Below are 14,198 nucleotides of genomic sequence, written 5' to 3' on the forward strand. Positions count from 1 at the left end.
CAAAGATTTGGGTTAGGCTTGTTAAGTTTAAGTAAGTACAGCTACAAGGTTTGACATCCTGGGAAAGAGGCTGATCTTGCTTTCTTATCAGCTATCAAATGTTTAAAAAATATTTAACATAGCTCTCATGTCTGTAGGAGGCCAGAGCCAGCTGCCAGGCGACTCAGCAACGTGAATCATCTCCTATCTAAGAAATCGTTCTGCATGTAATGTAAAGTAACAGAATTCTTATCTATTCTTTTCAGATTAGGAGTTCAATTGCACAATGCCCATTAGGTCTACATCAAGTAGGCTTCAAATGAAGTTATACAAATTGTGTAAATTTGAATGTATAAACATTCAACTTAAAAATAATAGTATGTGTGTATGCATGTATGCATGCATGTTGGTTTTGACATTGTTGAAAAAAGCTGTGTGGTACTGAGGCTGCATGGAGTTTGGCCACTTGTTTCAATTTGTATCTTACCAGTCCCTGAAACTTGAAGCACATACTAAATAGTTGCAAATTTAAATTTTGATTTGTCAAAACCTGTGTTAAGATCATGAACACATGAATCCACAGGGCGTCGACATTAGAGATGGGAAATTATTCTCTTGTAGCCACATGTTACAATCAAGAGATGTGTAGCTTTCATAAGCTACTCTATCAAGTAGTCAGAGGTCTTGAGTTACTCATACAGTAGCCTATAAGAGTTTAGTACATTTATATAATCTGGCAACAGGAAGTAAAAACATATTCAGATGACTGTAGATCAGGGGTTTAATTTAAGGTAAAACACAGGTCAGTCTGCACTGATAATGTTAGAAGTAAGTGATATATTAGGGCAGTTAAAGGTTTAGGCCAAACATATGCACAAGTAACAATATAAAGTAACTCGGATTGCAGGGCATTACCAAGATAATGCAGTGGTGCAGCCGGTATTAAAATGGACCTGTGTTTTGCCCTGCCCTGTTCAAGCATCCCTCCATTAGCAAGACACCAGATCCCTGCCAGCTCTAATGTGATTACAAAAGGAGAAAAGAAAACTGATGTTCCTGCAGGAAACTTGTATTTTAATCAAGAATGCTGGATTGTAAATGCATTAATGATGAATTGCATACTTGTTTTATTCCTCATCTACATGTCACATACTGGGACTTTCTAAAGGAATGCACATCCTCAGTGTTGGCCTCAGACCTCAGTCAAACACAATAAGGAGCAAACAGATGGCCTGCCAGTCAATCTGATGACAAATGCAACCTCCTGTGCGGTTGATTACACAGAGATTATAGCCAGGGTCAGATCCTACATGGAGCTATTAGGGAGGATGTAGGAGATGAGATGTCCCGTTATTCTGGGAGTGATTTGATTTTGCAGCACACTTTTGCTTTTCTGCCTGAAGCTCACGGTGATTTTTGACACCACCACATGATGCTTGTGGGACAAAGACTTCATTCTGCTTTTGTCTTTTTTGTTTGTTTGGGTTTTATTTTTTTTTATTTTTTGGGTCAGGCCTTTATTTGTAGCTGTTGCTGGCACTCAAGCACATTAAAGCTTTAGTAGCAGCTCTGAACACAACACCTGACAGACGGAGTAACAAATGTAGGCAAACGCATTTGCGCATAGCGTAAATGTCAATTAATTGTTTTTTTTCTGTTAGCTCCACATCGACACTGTGCCAACAAAACTCACTTACCTTTGCTACTGCGTTTTAAGCGTCGTGTATGAGCCTTTGTGTGTGCCAAACAATCCCCGAACAGGTCGCGTAATCATGGACGACGGAGCGCCACACGCCCGGGCAACATCTCCCCTTCATCGAGTTCCCATCTCACTGGATCCGCTCCTCATGAGCGCGAGCGCTGGGGATCAAACTGCTCCCGGCTTTAAATCCGTTTCTCTCCGTAACGTCATGTACTTCTCGGTGATGTTGCCAGTATAGACAGACAGACGCGTTCATATCTTATTTATTTGGCTGCTGGACCCCTTAACATCCGCCTCCCAGTTTCCGCTTCTTAACACACTTTCCCCACGGTGTTCAGTCCGCTCTTCCATGGTGGAAAGAAAAAAAAAAAAAAAAAAAAAAAAATCACACCAGGCAAATTCTCATCATAACGACCTGTTTCTATTGAAAGTGCTGCTTGGAAACTTCCTGTGAAGGCCAGGCCTGGTTGCGAGACTAAACTGACCGAGATCAGCATCAAAATAACTGATTTCTCATCTCCTCCACTCCCCCGCCCGTTAGGTCATCGGTGTCCAACGTGAGGTCCGGGAGCCTTAAGCGGTCGGTAAAGGCGTTCCCAGAGGCCCCTGGGGAAACTACAGTGATTTACTGACAAATACCTGCTTTAATCCCAGGTTTAAAAATGCAGACAGTGACGCAGGGCTTTCTGGCATAAAAATTCCACCCAAAGTAGGGTGGTCTATGTGTGTGTTGCATGTTTATTCAGAGATTTCTGACATATAAACAGTTGAGATATGCTGGCCTAGATGGAGTTGAATGATCCAGAGGGGAAAGACAGGATGGGGGTAGAGGAGCGAGGGAAAGCAAACAGAGCAGGGGGTAAAGTTACTCCTGCTACTCCTTGCTCTGCTCTGAGTACCTAATGCTTGTTGATGTATATTAAAAAAAAATTATGTATGTAAATACATTTAACATTTACATTACAGTTGAAATGACAACAAAAAAACTAAAAATAAATTACTACATATTGATATTACAAGAAAATGCATATTTGTCTATAGATCTGCATTTGTAATTTCTGTATTTCTACTTCAGTACTGTAGTAACTGTATCAGTACTATCCTCAGTATGAACCACAATTGGATGTTACATTTATCTTAAGTTTGTAGTAGTTGTACCAGTCTGTTCTGCTTTGTGCATCACCAACAAGGCAAAAATGCTACATGCTACCTTTACAGTGGTTTGTACCACCTCTCTCTCTCTCACACACACACACACTTCCAAAACCTAAATTCTAAAAATAAATGCACATTAATAAATGTAAAAAGGATAAACATTTAAAAATTTCCATTAATGCTACTGATTGTTTTTACCTTATTTAAGGTTTTTATTTGTTAAATTAAAAAAATAAAAACATTACTTATACTTACATATACTTGTGTATTTGTTGATTTATAAATAAGTAATTGTTAGTCATCCATATTTTACAGTAAATTACTTGCAGGAGTCTCAAAACTCCAAATCAGAAACACTGGTAAACGTGCATTTTTTAAATTATGCAGTGCGTGTTTATGATCTGCCGGGCCATCTCTATGTTCCCGCTGTTCTGGTAGATGAGTGACAGGTTGAAGGCAATCTCCCTCCTCAGATCCACCTGGCCATTAGCAATGCCCTGCATGGAGAGAGGCAATCAGGGAACGTTTCTGTGAAGCTGCATCCCCAAGGTGTTTAAGGGAATTAGCTGTGCTCAAGAAACCAATGAAAGAATCTGCATCCGTTCCAATGCCAGTGTAAAAATGAGCGAGATGTTTGTAAATTTAAATTAACTATGATACATAAGGCTGAATTCTGAGGGCCCACTAGGTGCTTGGGTAATCTGACATTGTTGTATATTTACCTCCAGCTTCTGTGCAGGGAGTGTAAGCGCCTTTTGGTAGTAGTGTATGGCCAAATGTGTGAGACCCATCTGGTGCAGTGCCCTGCCCAGGTTGTACATGCTCTCCTGACACACTCCACGTAGCTCTACGTACCGCCACAAGAAGGAGAAACCCTAAAAACAAACATGACCGTTGAAGATTTCCAGACCACCATTTGTTATGAAACAGCTATAAAAAGGGGCAATGTACACAAAAGATTGTACCTGGAGCACTAGTGTATGTCTTTTCGCTACATACTTCTGGGAAGCCATGTGGAAGTAGGTGAGACCAACACACAGGCTGTGGAGTGGGTTGTTGGGATACGTCTGGAACGCCTGAACATACTGGCCTAAAGATACACAAGAGATTTGGAGATGTGTAATTAGGTTATCTGGAACAGGTAAGAGAAGCCTCTTAAAATAAACAGGTTAGAGAGCATCAACAACAAGCTGTAAACAGTTTTTCAGTTGTATCCAGGTTGATGAAGTTTTAGACTAAACATTTTTCTTTCAATAAATATGTTTTGAGGTATCCATGAAACGTGATCTTGTTGGCACTGACAATAGTCTCTGAAGATTGTACACATTACTACTTGCTTTCTTACAGCAAAGAAACAAGAATGAAACAGTCACCGCCAAAACATAATACCTGCAGTCATGTTGCAAACTAAAAATGTTTCTAATTTCATGCTTTCAATTTCGCATCAGATTAAAACAAGTAGTTAACTAGCTCAAACAAGCACAACCGTGTGGTCGATGCCAATCTGTGTATGTTCAGTACCCAGAGCATGTTTGAAGCTCCCCGACACCATGGCGTTGTGTCCGCACAGGACACACAAGGCGTGATTGTCAGGATGTTTTAACAGCAGGCGTAGACAGAAGCGATGGTGACGCTGGTGCTGGGACGTTATCGTCAACTGAGGAATATAGAACACAGTTGTTAGCAAAGTTATGTTGACTGAAAAGACAAATGTAGGCAATGAATTCCTTTTTTGAATTGTATGCATAGGTGCACACCTGATTAAAAACATTCCAAAGTTGAGGCAGATCAACATTTTCCATCAGCATTAATCTGTTGAGTAAAGAAAAGCAGACAGCAAATCATTCTGGTTTGTATACGTTTAAAAACAATTTAAAAACTAAAGATACAATTTAACAGCTCGGATTCCACCTGGAGCTCTACATGCTGAGTCTACCTGATGTAGTTATAGGCCTTGTAGTAGTTGTGGCCCAGGATAGTGGCAGACAGCCCAAAAAACTCCAGCTCTTTCCTCTTGGGCTTGTTGTCATAGAAGGAGTAGAACTCCATGGCGGAGTCCACTAATAGCTCAGCCTCCTCATAGCGCTTCACCTCACACAGCGTCAGTATACTGCTGACCAGCAGCTGCCACCAGTCCTCTTTAGACAGAACGTTAGTTTTACCTGGACACAGGGACAAAAAGAGGATATCAGCACTGCATTTGCATCTCGTTACGTTTTCTAATTTGCATAGCAAACGTACCAAAACGACACCAAATGATCATATTTAAAAAAAAAAAAAAAAAAAGCAATCTGAATAAAATGTTTCATCAAAATTTAAAAAACTCAATTTTAAACCTTTTGTAGTTGTTGGGTAAAAAGATGCAAGCCCTTTAAGAGAGCAATAAACAGCCTTTTCTCCACATATGGCAACTGTTAATGAGTCACCAACTGCTCTGCACTGATTCTGCCAACTCCAGGCTCTGTACCACAGCCAGATCAGCTCATCTGAACTTAAAGCAGACATTTAACAATACCCTGTTCTGACTACACACACAAACATATTTATCAATGTCTACTATACATACCAGTATTGTCCAGATAGGCAGCTTCATGGTCAGCAATCTCTGGCAGCAAGTCCTTGACTTTCACCAGCCTCAAATGTTTCACACCTGACACGAACACAGAGCTGACACACACTTTGGCTCGCTGCATGGCCACCTAGAAAACACGTGTTTAGTACGTTTTTTTTGAGATGACATTCATTGGCATAGTGTTACTTCCCTGGTCCCCTACCCTGACCACAACCATTACAACTAACCCCAAATCTTAATTAAACCTGAACTGAATATAAAAAAATAATGGAACTATAAAGGAGAAGTTTTTATGTTACCTTAAGAAGCATAGAGATCATGGTGATCATAGCATCCAGGTAGTCCTGTACTTGTCCCTGAGTCTTTAGCAGTGTGGAACGATGCAGAAGCAGTTTTAATTCCTACAAATATTAAACATATATACATATGAGCATGCACCTTCCTTGACATCTACATTTGATGTACACAAAACTATGACACAGCAAAGCCAAATAAGCAATCGGATCTGATCAGAGTTTTGATATTTGATTTCTGCAAATACTGAGTGCAATCTGGTACTGTAAAATGTCAATAAAATTTTATCTGACACACCTTTGTTTTCACCAGCTTACATATCCAAATACTGGAGGCCCTGATTCCTAAATATAATTTGAACCAGATGAACTTAGTGACATGGATTAAAAAATAACTGGGAGAAACTGACACAGTGGTGTCCTCTAAAGTGAAGCTGTATCACTCTGCTGAATTTTCTGGAACTATAGTATCAGTATCAGTTGACATGGGGTAGTACAGTGAAGTGACAGAGTGGGGCATCTTCTCTGACAGCAGCTAAAGGGAAACAATCATTTTCCCAAAGTTTGTAAAGAACATACAAAATGTGGTTATATGACATGTGGTTATATAAGTTATATGACACAGGAACACTGTAAAACTAATAAAATGTAGCACTTGGAGCATCTTATCTAAACTAGATACAATTTGATTCCTATTAACCCAAACAGAAATACATGGTCCTTTGCCTTCTGTGCAGCCGACGAGTCCTGTGCCAGTGTGTCACTGTCATACATGGGCTCCAGGGCCTTAAGGGCACACTCTGGCCGACCCAACTGCTGCTGCAGGGTGGCCAGGGAAAGTCTGGCCTCCAGGTGCTGCGGGGCCATCTCTACCACCTTAGTGTAGCTGTCTGCTGCCACCTCCAGGTGGCCAAGTGCCTTCAGACACTCTGCAAGGGAGAAATGGCAAAAGCAGAGATAAATGTTTTTATTTCGTGTAATGGGAGAAATAATTCAAGAGTCACCTAAAATTCTATATGAGATTTAAGATGAAAGTTTCACACAGTGGATAATGTTTTGGATGGATACTACTGGAGATATATCTCATTTATTAGGTAGAAACTGTAGTTACAACTATCACAATGAATAATGAAGGACAAAATCACTTTTTTGTTTGCCTTACCTGCATGTCGGAGCCAGACAACAGCCAGGTTGTATTTGACAGATATGACGAGCGCAGACAGTAGAGGCAGAGCAGACATGTACTGGCCTTTGTCTAGGTATGCTTCACCTATGTCCAGATACAAGTCACCAATCTCCTCTGGACTCTGCTCCATCAGTGATGACACCAGGCTCTACAAGCAGGCAGCACAACAAGACAAACATGAAACCCGCAGCTTAAAATAAAAGATTCTTGGATTTTATTTACTCAATATACTATCTTCAAAGTGTCATTGCAAAAATCCTCTTTACCTCAATAGGCCTGTAGACATGCTGGTATATAAGGCAGACAATTAGTTTTGCCCTAAGGTCCACTGGGACAGTTTCTGGTACCTGTATATCTGTAATATCACCTGGATTCTCACACGCACGGACACACACAAGCACACATAATTCCAGTCAGCATTAATACTGTATGTTCCAAAAATAACAGCTATGATTACAGTATCAATGTAGAGGAAGAGGACTGTGGGAGAGAATTCACAACTAAGGTGTGAAGACTGTCAGAGCCAAATTTCCACAATAACACAACACACCACTGTGGACCTCTAACAACCATGTGACTGACTATTTTTCTATGCGTCTCATTCGGTTGAAGGATGGTTTTTAGCCTTTCTCCAGATTGACTTTTTGATTGATTTAAGATTTCTGTTATTTCCCCCTAAATGTTTGGCCCACAAAGATCCATTTTTACAAACATCACCACAATACTTTTTGGCTCTGTTGCTATTAGCTTGCTGATAATAACTTTTTGATCTAGCCTCTTTAAAAGTGGGCCAGCTTTGTGTTAGCAGAAAACTGTTTATCCCAAAATAGCTGGCTAACCCATTTAGCTTGAGAGCTTCAAAAACATCAGAATCTGTCTCACACCCCACTTGACTTCTTTTTATTAGTCCTCACACTTGCTTCTGATGCAACTGTAGGAGTGGGATGCAAACAAAAACATTTTAAAAACCAAAAGCAAGTCACCAATCTCCTCTGGTGCCATTTCAGTCATCTCACTCATCTTCTTTGCCACTTTCTCTTCTTGGGTTGACTCCGTGGAGTTTGAATCAGCCCTGACCAAAACAATGCCAGCAAACTGGGTCAAGACCTAAGAAAAAACACACAGTGCATACATTCATATGTCATTTATTTGCTTTCTCTGAATAACATACTGTTGTTTTACAAACACAAATGCACACGCACACGTACCTGCAGAGCTGTTTTGTACTCGTGGTTGGCGATATACAGTTCAGCTGCCATGTTTATGAAGTCATCACTGACCAAGGTGGGGTGTCGCACCAACGCTTCCTTTATCACACTCAGAGCTGAGGGCAAGTCATTACTCTCATAGTAACTCCTAAATATACATACACACAAATACACAGATAGAAACAACCATGTGCTACAATAAGTGAGTTTAAGGCTTTTGCAAACATAATTCTACATCTAAACACAAACAGCATTAATGATTTTTGTATGCCAGCTGTTACAAACTGTCCATGGTTCAGATTGGGTCCCGTACTTGGCCATGTCCTTGGAGAGCTGCATGAAATGCTCTCCATCCTCCAATGGCAACAGCAACAGGATCTTGCGGTAGCCATCCATGCACTGCCTGTGCTCTCCCAGACGCATGTGGAGACTGGAGCGCTCCCACAAGTAGCGCACGTTGGTGGGGTCATACTTGATGGCTGGCAATCCAACAGTTTTTCATAAATTATAGTGTTTTTGGAAAACAGTTAATTAGGTTTTTTAGATGCTCTTCTGCAATAATCCCAGTTAAGTTTTGGCTTAGCCAAAAAACTGTGAAAGATTAATTTATTTCAAAATTTAAATTTAAATAATACATTAAATGCTGTGTCACAGTTCTAATGTATCATTGATTTTTTTAAACAATAACATGATCCTGTTTGCAGCCAATGTGATCTAATATTCATGCTGATTAGGTTTCTATAACTTGTTTGTACAGTTTTGCAAATTCAATCCATTAATCAAATCATTAAAGTTGCGTGAGCTCTATTTGCCACATTTTCATCACCGCATGAAACCTTTTAACTCTTCAGACTGTCACTTAGTTTTATTGTGGACATTTTTTATGTAAAAAATTTGTTTACACTCATTACACAAGAGAATGAAATGAATACAACCTATATTTGAGTAAATAGCATTTCAACACATCAAATGTTGCAACTGAGAAACATATATATATATATATATATATATATATATATATATATATAATTTCTCATTTTGAATGTGATGTCAACAACAGTTCCTAAACACTTACAGATGCTTATGGTGTTATTAAAAGAAGGAAACCAAGTGTCAGTCTGACCTTTTGTGTAGCAGAAGATGGCCTGTCGGATGTTGTCTTGCTCCAGAGACATTTCAGCTAGTCTGATCCACTCCTCGCAGTCGGAAGGGTTCAGGTGAGCAGCAATCAGACCAAACTGCAGTGCTTTGTCCACGTCTCCGTCATCCTCATAGATCATGGCCAGCGTAGAGAAAGGCTCGTAGGCCAGAGGAGCTGGAGAACAAGGAACAGGAAATGAGATTATGCATTTAAACTTTCATGTTTTGAAACAATCTTTAATGATGGTAAAGGAAAAAGACAAGTTAAGCGTCATACCCTGTCTTATAATCTCCATACACATCAAGATGGCGTCCTCTTTCTCTCCTCTAGCGTAGCGGATATTGGCTTCTCCCATCAAGCCCCTCAGCGCTCGGGGCAGCTTGCTGTGGTGACGCCTATCCTGGACACAGACACAAACAGGGTCCGAAATGCACACATTTGAATGAAACAGCCAACCTACACACATTTCTTTATCCCTGTCTCACCTTCATCATCTTCTTGTTTTCTCGATTCAGCTTCATTTCCAATGCAAACACATCCCCTGCTGTCAGATCCTCTTCCTCCTCCTCCTCTATTTTCTTCTTCTTGCACCTTGCTCCTCTCCCTCCTCGTCTCTGCCCCTTCTCTGCTACCTCCTCCTCTTCCCCCTCCGCCTTGTAATCCTCATCGTCTTCATCGTCAACATAGCTCAAGCTATCCTCTTCATCCTCCTCCTCTTCAGAAGACTTTGTTTCTGTAGTTTCTCCCAGCATGGAAGCGAAGGCCAGCTGGACCCCAGGGCTGACTCCCTCTTCTGTCGGGACAGAGAGCTGTGTAAGATGATGTCAACCAAACAATTTCATGGTTTACAGGCACACTTGTTCAGTTTCTCTGTAATGTGTGCCATGAAACTTTCCTCTTATTACCATGTGCTTAGAATAAAATGCTTTACAAGTGAGCCCCATAAGTTAATTAATTTGTTGATTAATTAATTCTTTTGGTCTAAAAAAAAAAAAAATACCCATCAATTTCTCAGAGCCAAGTTGATATACTTCATGTCTCATTTCTGAGCAACAGGTAAAAAAAACTTTTAGTTTACAATCATATAAAAGCAGCAAATATTCACTTTTCAGAAGCTTAATTTTGGCCATAAAAAAATTCAACTACAGCTATTTACTGACATGTGTTAATGTGTTCATCATTTTAAAGTTGCAGCTGGTAATTGAGCTGATTTTAAAGGTCCTTATACACTGTTTTGGTGTTCACATTTTTTAACCTACTGTAATAGTCTAATTCAAATTTAAATTACATATTGTACTGCTGACTAGCTTGTTCATTTTACCCTGGTGATCAATAAAATCTAATGATTAGTTTGTATCTTGATTAAATAATCAGTGGTGAAGTTAAAATATAGGGTAGCAGAAAAAGAGAAACACTCAAGCAAAGTAGAAATACCTCATAACTCTACTGAAATACAGTGCTTAAGTAAATATACTTTCCACCACTGTGAGAAAGTTTGCTAGTACAATACTCATGTACAAATGCAAATAATGTGTATTATCGAGTTATGGAGCAGATGCAATAAAGCGTGTAAAGAAAGGCTTAGTGGAAACTAAGTGTTTGTCAACAATATTTTGACATAAACTAAAGATCAAGTTAACTCCATCTCCATCAGCCTGGATGTCAGCCACACATTCAGTTTACCGACTTTCCCCGGGATCACTGCCGAGGTGCAGGGCTGAGCTTCATCCTCCGCATCTTCAGCTAACGCTTCTGAGCCCTGAGGAGAGGAAAGAAACCCCACAATTTAGTTTATCGGAACAAAATCTCCATTTGAACAGTTGTGACTTCGCAGTCAGAAAACAAAATTACGTTACACAAACGGTAGTTAAGTTAAACAGTGATATTTGAAGGAAAATTTGCTAACGTTGACCAGCTTAGCTCTGCTACTGAGCAGACAACACATAAACATAACATTATGCAATGTCCGAGTTGCTCCATCACCTGGTACCTAACGTTACCTTTGCTTTCCGCTCGTCCCTCCTCCTGTCAAACTCCTCAAAACTTATCCTTCCCTCCAGGTAATCTATTAGCTCGGCACTAAAGCCAGACATCTCTGCATCACACAGCGACTAGATATCCGAGTATCAGCAGGGGGGAAACAATGTCCTTAATACTACTGCTAATAATATACATTAACCCGCACGCTGAGATACTATCACGTGACGCATAAAAACTTCCGGGTTACGTTTACAAGCCATAAATCATTAAGTTGTTTTTGTGACATCTAGTGGTGGAAATCAGACATTACTACAGTAAAAATGAACTGGACTTTTAACAACAATCGGTTTGCTGATCGTTATACTATGTTTGTGCTTTACAGAAAACACATACACATCCTGCATGTGTATGTGGATGAGTGTGGTTTCGGGGTCATCGGCACTTTAACACATGGAAAGTTGCTCATTTTCATGTTTGCTGCCTGGGGTGTTTTACCTTTTTTCACTTCAAATGTCAAATAGATTTGTAATTTGCAAACAGCTTCCCAACCTTTAAAGCAGTTGCCTTCACTTTTTTATATTTTGCTTCAACATACATTTAGTTTTTAATTGAAAAACAGTTGTTATCAGTTATTATTAATAAATTAATGTTATTGGCTTTGTCTATCATTCTTTTTTGCCTAAACTTTTTGGCTACACTGTACTCTGCTATTGTCAATGGGTTTTAAGCCAGTGTGCAAAAAAAGGGGACCAGCCAGAAGCCGTTATTATTTTGGGGTTTTCCATGTAAAGTTTGGGAACCCCATTCTTGCTGACAGATCCTCCAGAGCTCCATCAGATTCGATGAGATGGGTCTATGAACTTTCATTTTCTGGTATCTCTACAGATGCTCTGTTTTCAGTGTGACCTGAAGCATATTCTAGGAATAATTGAATACATACATTGCCAGGAAAAAGTATTCATACAAATTTTCCACATTTTGTCACTTTACAACCACAAACTTAGCTTGAGCTATTTTGCAAAGAACAATCGAGAAAAGTTTCACGCTCTAGATGTGCAAAGCTGGTAGAGACATACCCTAAAAGACTTGCTGCTGTAATTGCAACAAAAGGTGGTTCTACAAAGTATTGACTCAGGCGGGCTGAATACAAATGCATGTCACAATTTTCAGATATTTATTTGTAAAAAATTTTAAAAAACTTTTTTTTTTTCCTTTCACTTCACAATTTTGTACCACGTTGTGCTGGTCTATCACATAAAATCCTAATAAAATACATTTACGTTTGTGGTTGTAATGTGAAAAATGTGGAAAATTGCTTAGAGGTGGCCACCTTTCATTTTATTCAGAGGGAAAGGAAAACATCTCAAAACACAATACAATGTACCTATTACAGAAAATAAAAAAAATATAATTTAAACATACCATGCTCTTGTATGCTGATGACAAATATCTTACATGAAGAAAAGTACTGAGGTCTTCCTTCTTCAGACATATCAAGCAGAAGCCTCCTGGATCTTTTTAGCATTAGTCATTGACATTCAAAACAGTCAGCATCATATGACTGACACAGACTGACCTATGTTGTAAATCAAACATTGTTTGCAGTGACAGTACATACGAGCATACTGTATCTCTATTGCCTGTACTGTTTATGTTGATATGCAAAGACATTCTCTATAAACACCACTTTCAGATTTTTAAATCACTGCAGACATAAAAGTGCTTTATTTCTAGAATTCAGTTGGCTTCGACATCCATTGTTCTTTCCTATAATAAACAAAAAATATTGGATGATATGAGCGTGTAGCTAAAGCAAGCATTTAATATTAAATGTTTGCTCTGTCAGTACCAGGTGAGAGATTTACGTCAAAGCATATCAGCTTTTTCCGTTTCACAAAGATTCAAGTGCAGCTGCTCATTCAACAGACTCAGGCTTGACGTACTGGATCCTGCTCTATCATCTTGTCTCGAAAGAGCGGGAAGAGGAAGATAGTAAAGAGATGGAGGGAAAAGAGGGTGGAGGGTGTGATTTCATGCTCCTCCTGTTCCTGGCCTGGCTTCCCACTCAGTGTGTTCATACACTGATGACTCTTCTGCATCAGAGATTCACATTTGTTTAGAGGCTTGGATTTTTCAGAGCCAACAAATGGTGTGATGACTGCACCTGAAGACTAGTGCAGGTGAGTGAACCTTATAGTCATTTGGGGGTATAACAGTTTATTTTGAGCCCTTCTCTTAGATTCTGATGGAATGTATGGAAAAAAAGGGCTAACTGTTCTGTAATTTGTCTTTTTGTATTTTGTTTGGGGGGTCTTGTCGGATCTACTTAAATATCAAAGTAGATAAGCATCCTTGTCTGCACACATTTTCTGAAGTGCAGCAGACAACAATAAAGTTCTTGTATCAATGTTATTAATTTGACCTACAACGTAAATTATTATATCTTTAAAGATTGAGAAGTTTTTTTTCTGTATTTCTAGCAACAGCTGTCTTAATTTTGTAATTGCCTAATTACTGTTTAGTCAAAGTTCTGCATCAACAGCAGCAGTATGAAATATAATAATGTCATGTCATTTCTAATCCTATTTGGTGCAAAAAATATAACTGCACGACTTCTGCCTGTTTGTTATTGTAACTGATTTATGGTGGATTGAGTCTGTTTATTTCCAGTGTCAATCTATTTTCATGTGTGCACAGCAACCTGCAGCACGTCTGAGCTCATATCAGTGTGTGTAAACAGTGAACACTAAAGTCAGCAAACTTGTTTTTGTGTGTGTCTTTGTTTTTGTCCCTTATCATCATTTGTCACTGCTCAGTTGGTCAGCACAAAGACACAGATTGAGCTTCATAACAACCACTGTTCCTCTCTCTCCTCTCATATCTCCATTCTTCCCCTGGGCTAAATTCAGTCCATGTAATCAGTGCCACAGCTTAAAAGCTCTTTCTCAGCAGCATGCATACTGTGAGGGATTATTATTGCAT

General features: G+C 39.4%; 2 protein-coding genes across 7 annotated transcripts in view; both read right to left on the reverse strand.

Moving 5' to 3' along the window:
* The window catches only part of hecw2b (HECT, C2 and WW domain containing E3 ubiquitin protein ligase 2b), a 33,381-nt gene extending 31,341 nt beyond the window's left edge, over positions 1 to 2,040 (reverse strand). Inside the window, exon 1 of one of the 3 annotated variants that reach the window (XM_067493905.1) lies at positions 1,677 to 2,040. The gene's annotated coding sequence lies outside the window, so the exon portion shown is untranslated. The remainder of the gene's footprint in view (positions 1 to 1,676) is intronic. The other 2 variants (XM_067493904.1, XM_067493907.1) reach the window with 2 other exon arrangements.
* Positions 2,041 to 2,076: 36 nt separating this feature from the next.
* gtf3c3 (general transcription factor IIIC, polypeptide 3) lies at positions 2,077 to 11,436 on the reverse strand. Of its 4 annotated transcripts, none has more exons than XM_067493908.1 (19): positions 11,237 to 11,436; positions 10,920 to 10,995; positions 9,722 to 10,029; positions 9,513 to 9,636; positions 9,219 to 9,410; positions 8,409 to 8,574; positions 8,096 to 8,243; positions 7,871 to 7,994; positions 7,154 to 7,254; positions 6,864 to 7,035; positions 6,428 to 6,630; positions 5,708 to 5,809; positions 5,403 to 5,535; positions 4,773 to 4,998; positions 4,594 to 4,648; positions 4,358 to 4,493; positions 3,802 to 3,926; positions 3,559 to 3,711; positions 2,077 to 3,333 (listed from the first exon to the last, which is right to left on the reverse strand). In XM_067493908.1, exons 1-19 carry the CDS (start codon positions 11,327 to 11,329, stop codon positions 3,211 to 3,213), a joined length of 2,760 nt encoding a protein of 919 aa, XP_067350009.1. In that variant the 5' UTR covers positions 11,330 to 11,436; the 3' UTR covers positions 2,077 to 3,210. The 4 variants fall into 4 exon arrangements, with proteins under 4 accessions (XP_067350009.1, XP_067350011.1, XP_067350010.1 ...); XM_067493910.1 differs by having other exon boundaries at positions 10,924 to 10,995; positions 11,237 to 11,276; XM_067493909.1 differs by lacking the exon at positions 11,237 to 11,436 and adding an exon at positions 11,143 to 11,205.
* Between the last annotated feature and the right edge of the window lie 2,762 nt (positions 11,437 to 14,198).

The sequence above is a fragment of the Channa argus genome, chromosome 23 (assembly GCF_033026475.1).
Source record: "Channa argus isolate prfri chromosome 23, Channa argus male v1.0, whole genome shotgun sequence".
Classification (NCBI taxonomy): domain Eukaryota; kingdom Metazoa; phylum Chordata; class Actinopteri; order Anabantiformes; family Channidae; genus Channa; species Channa argus.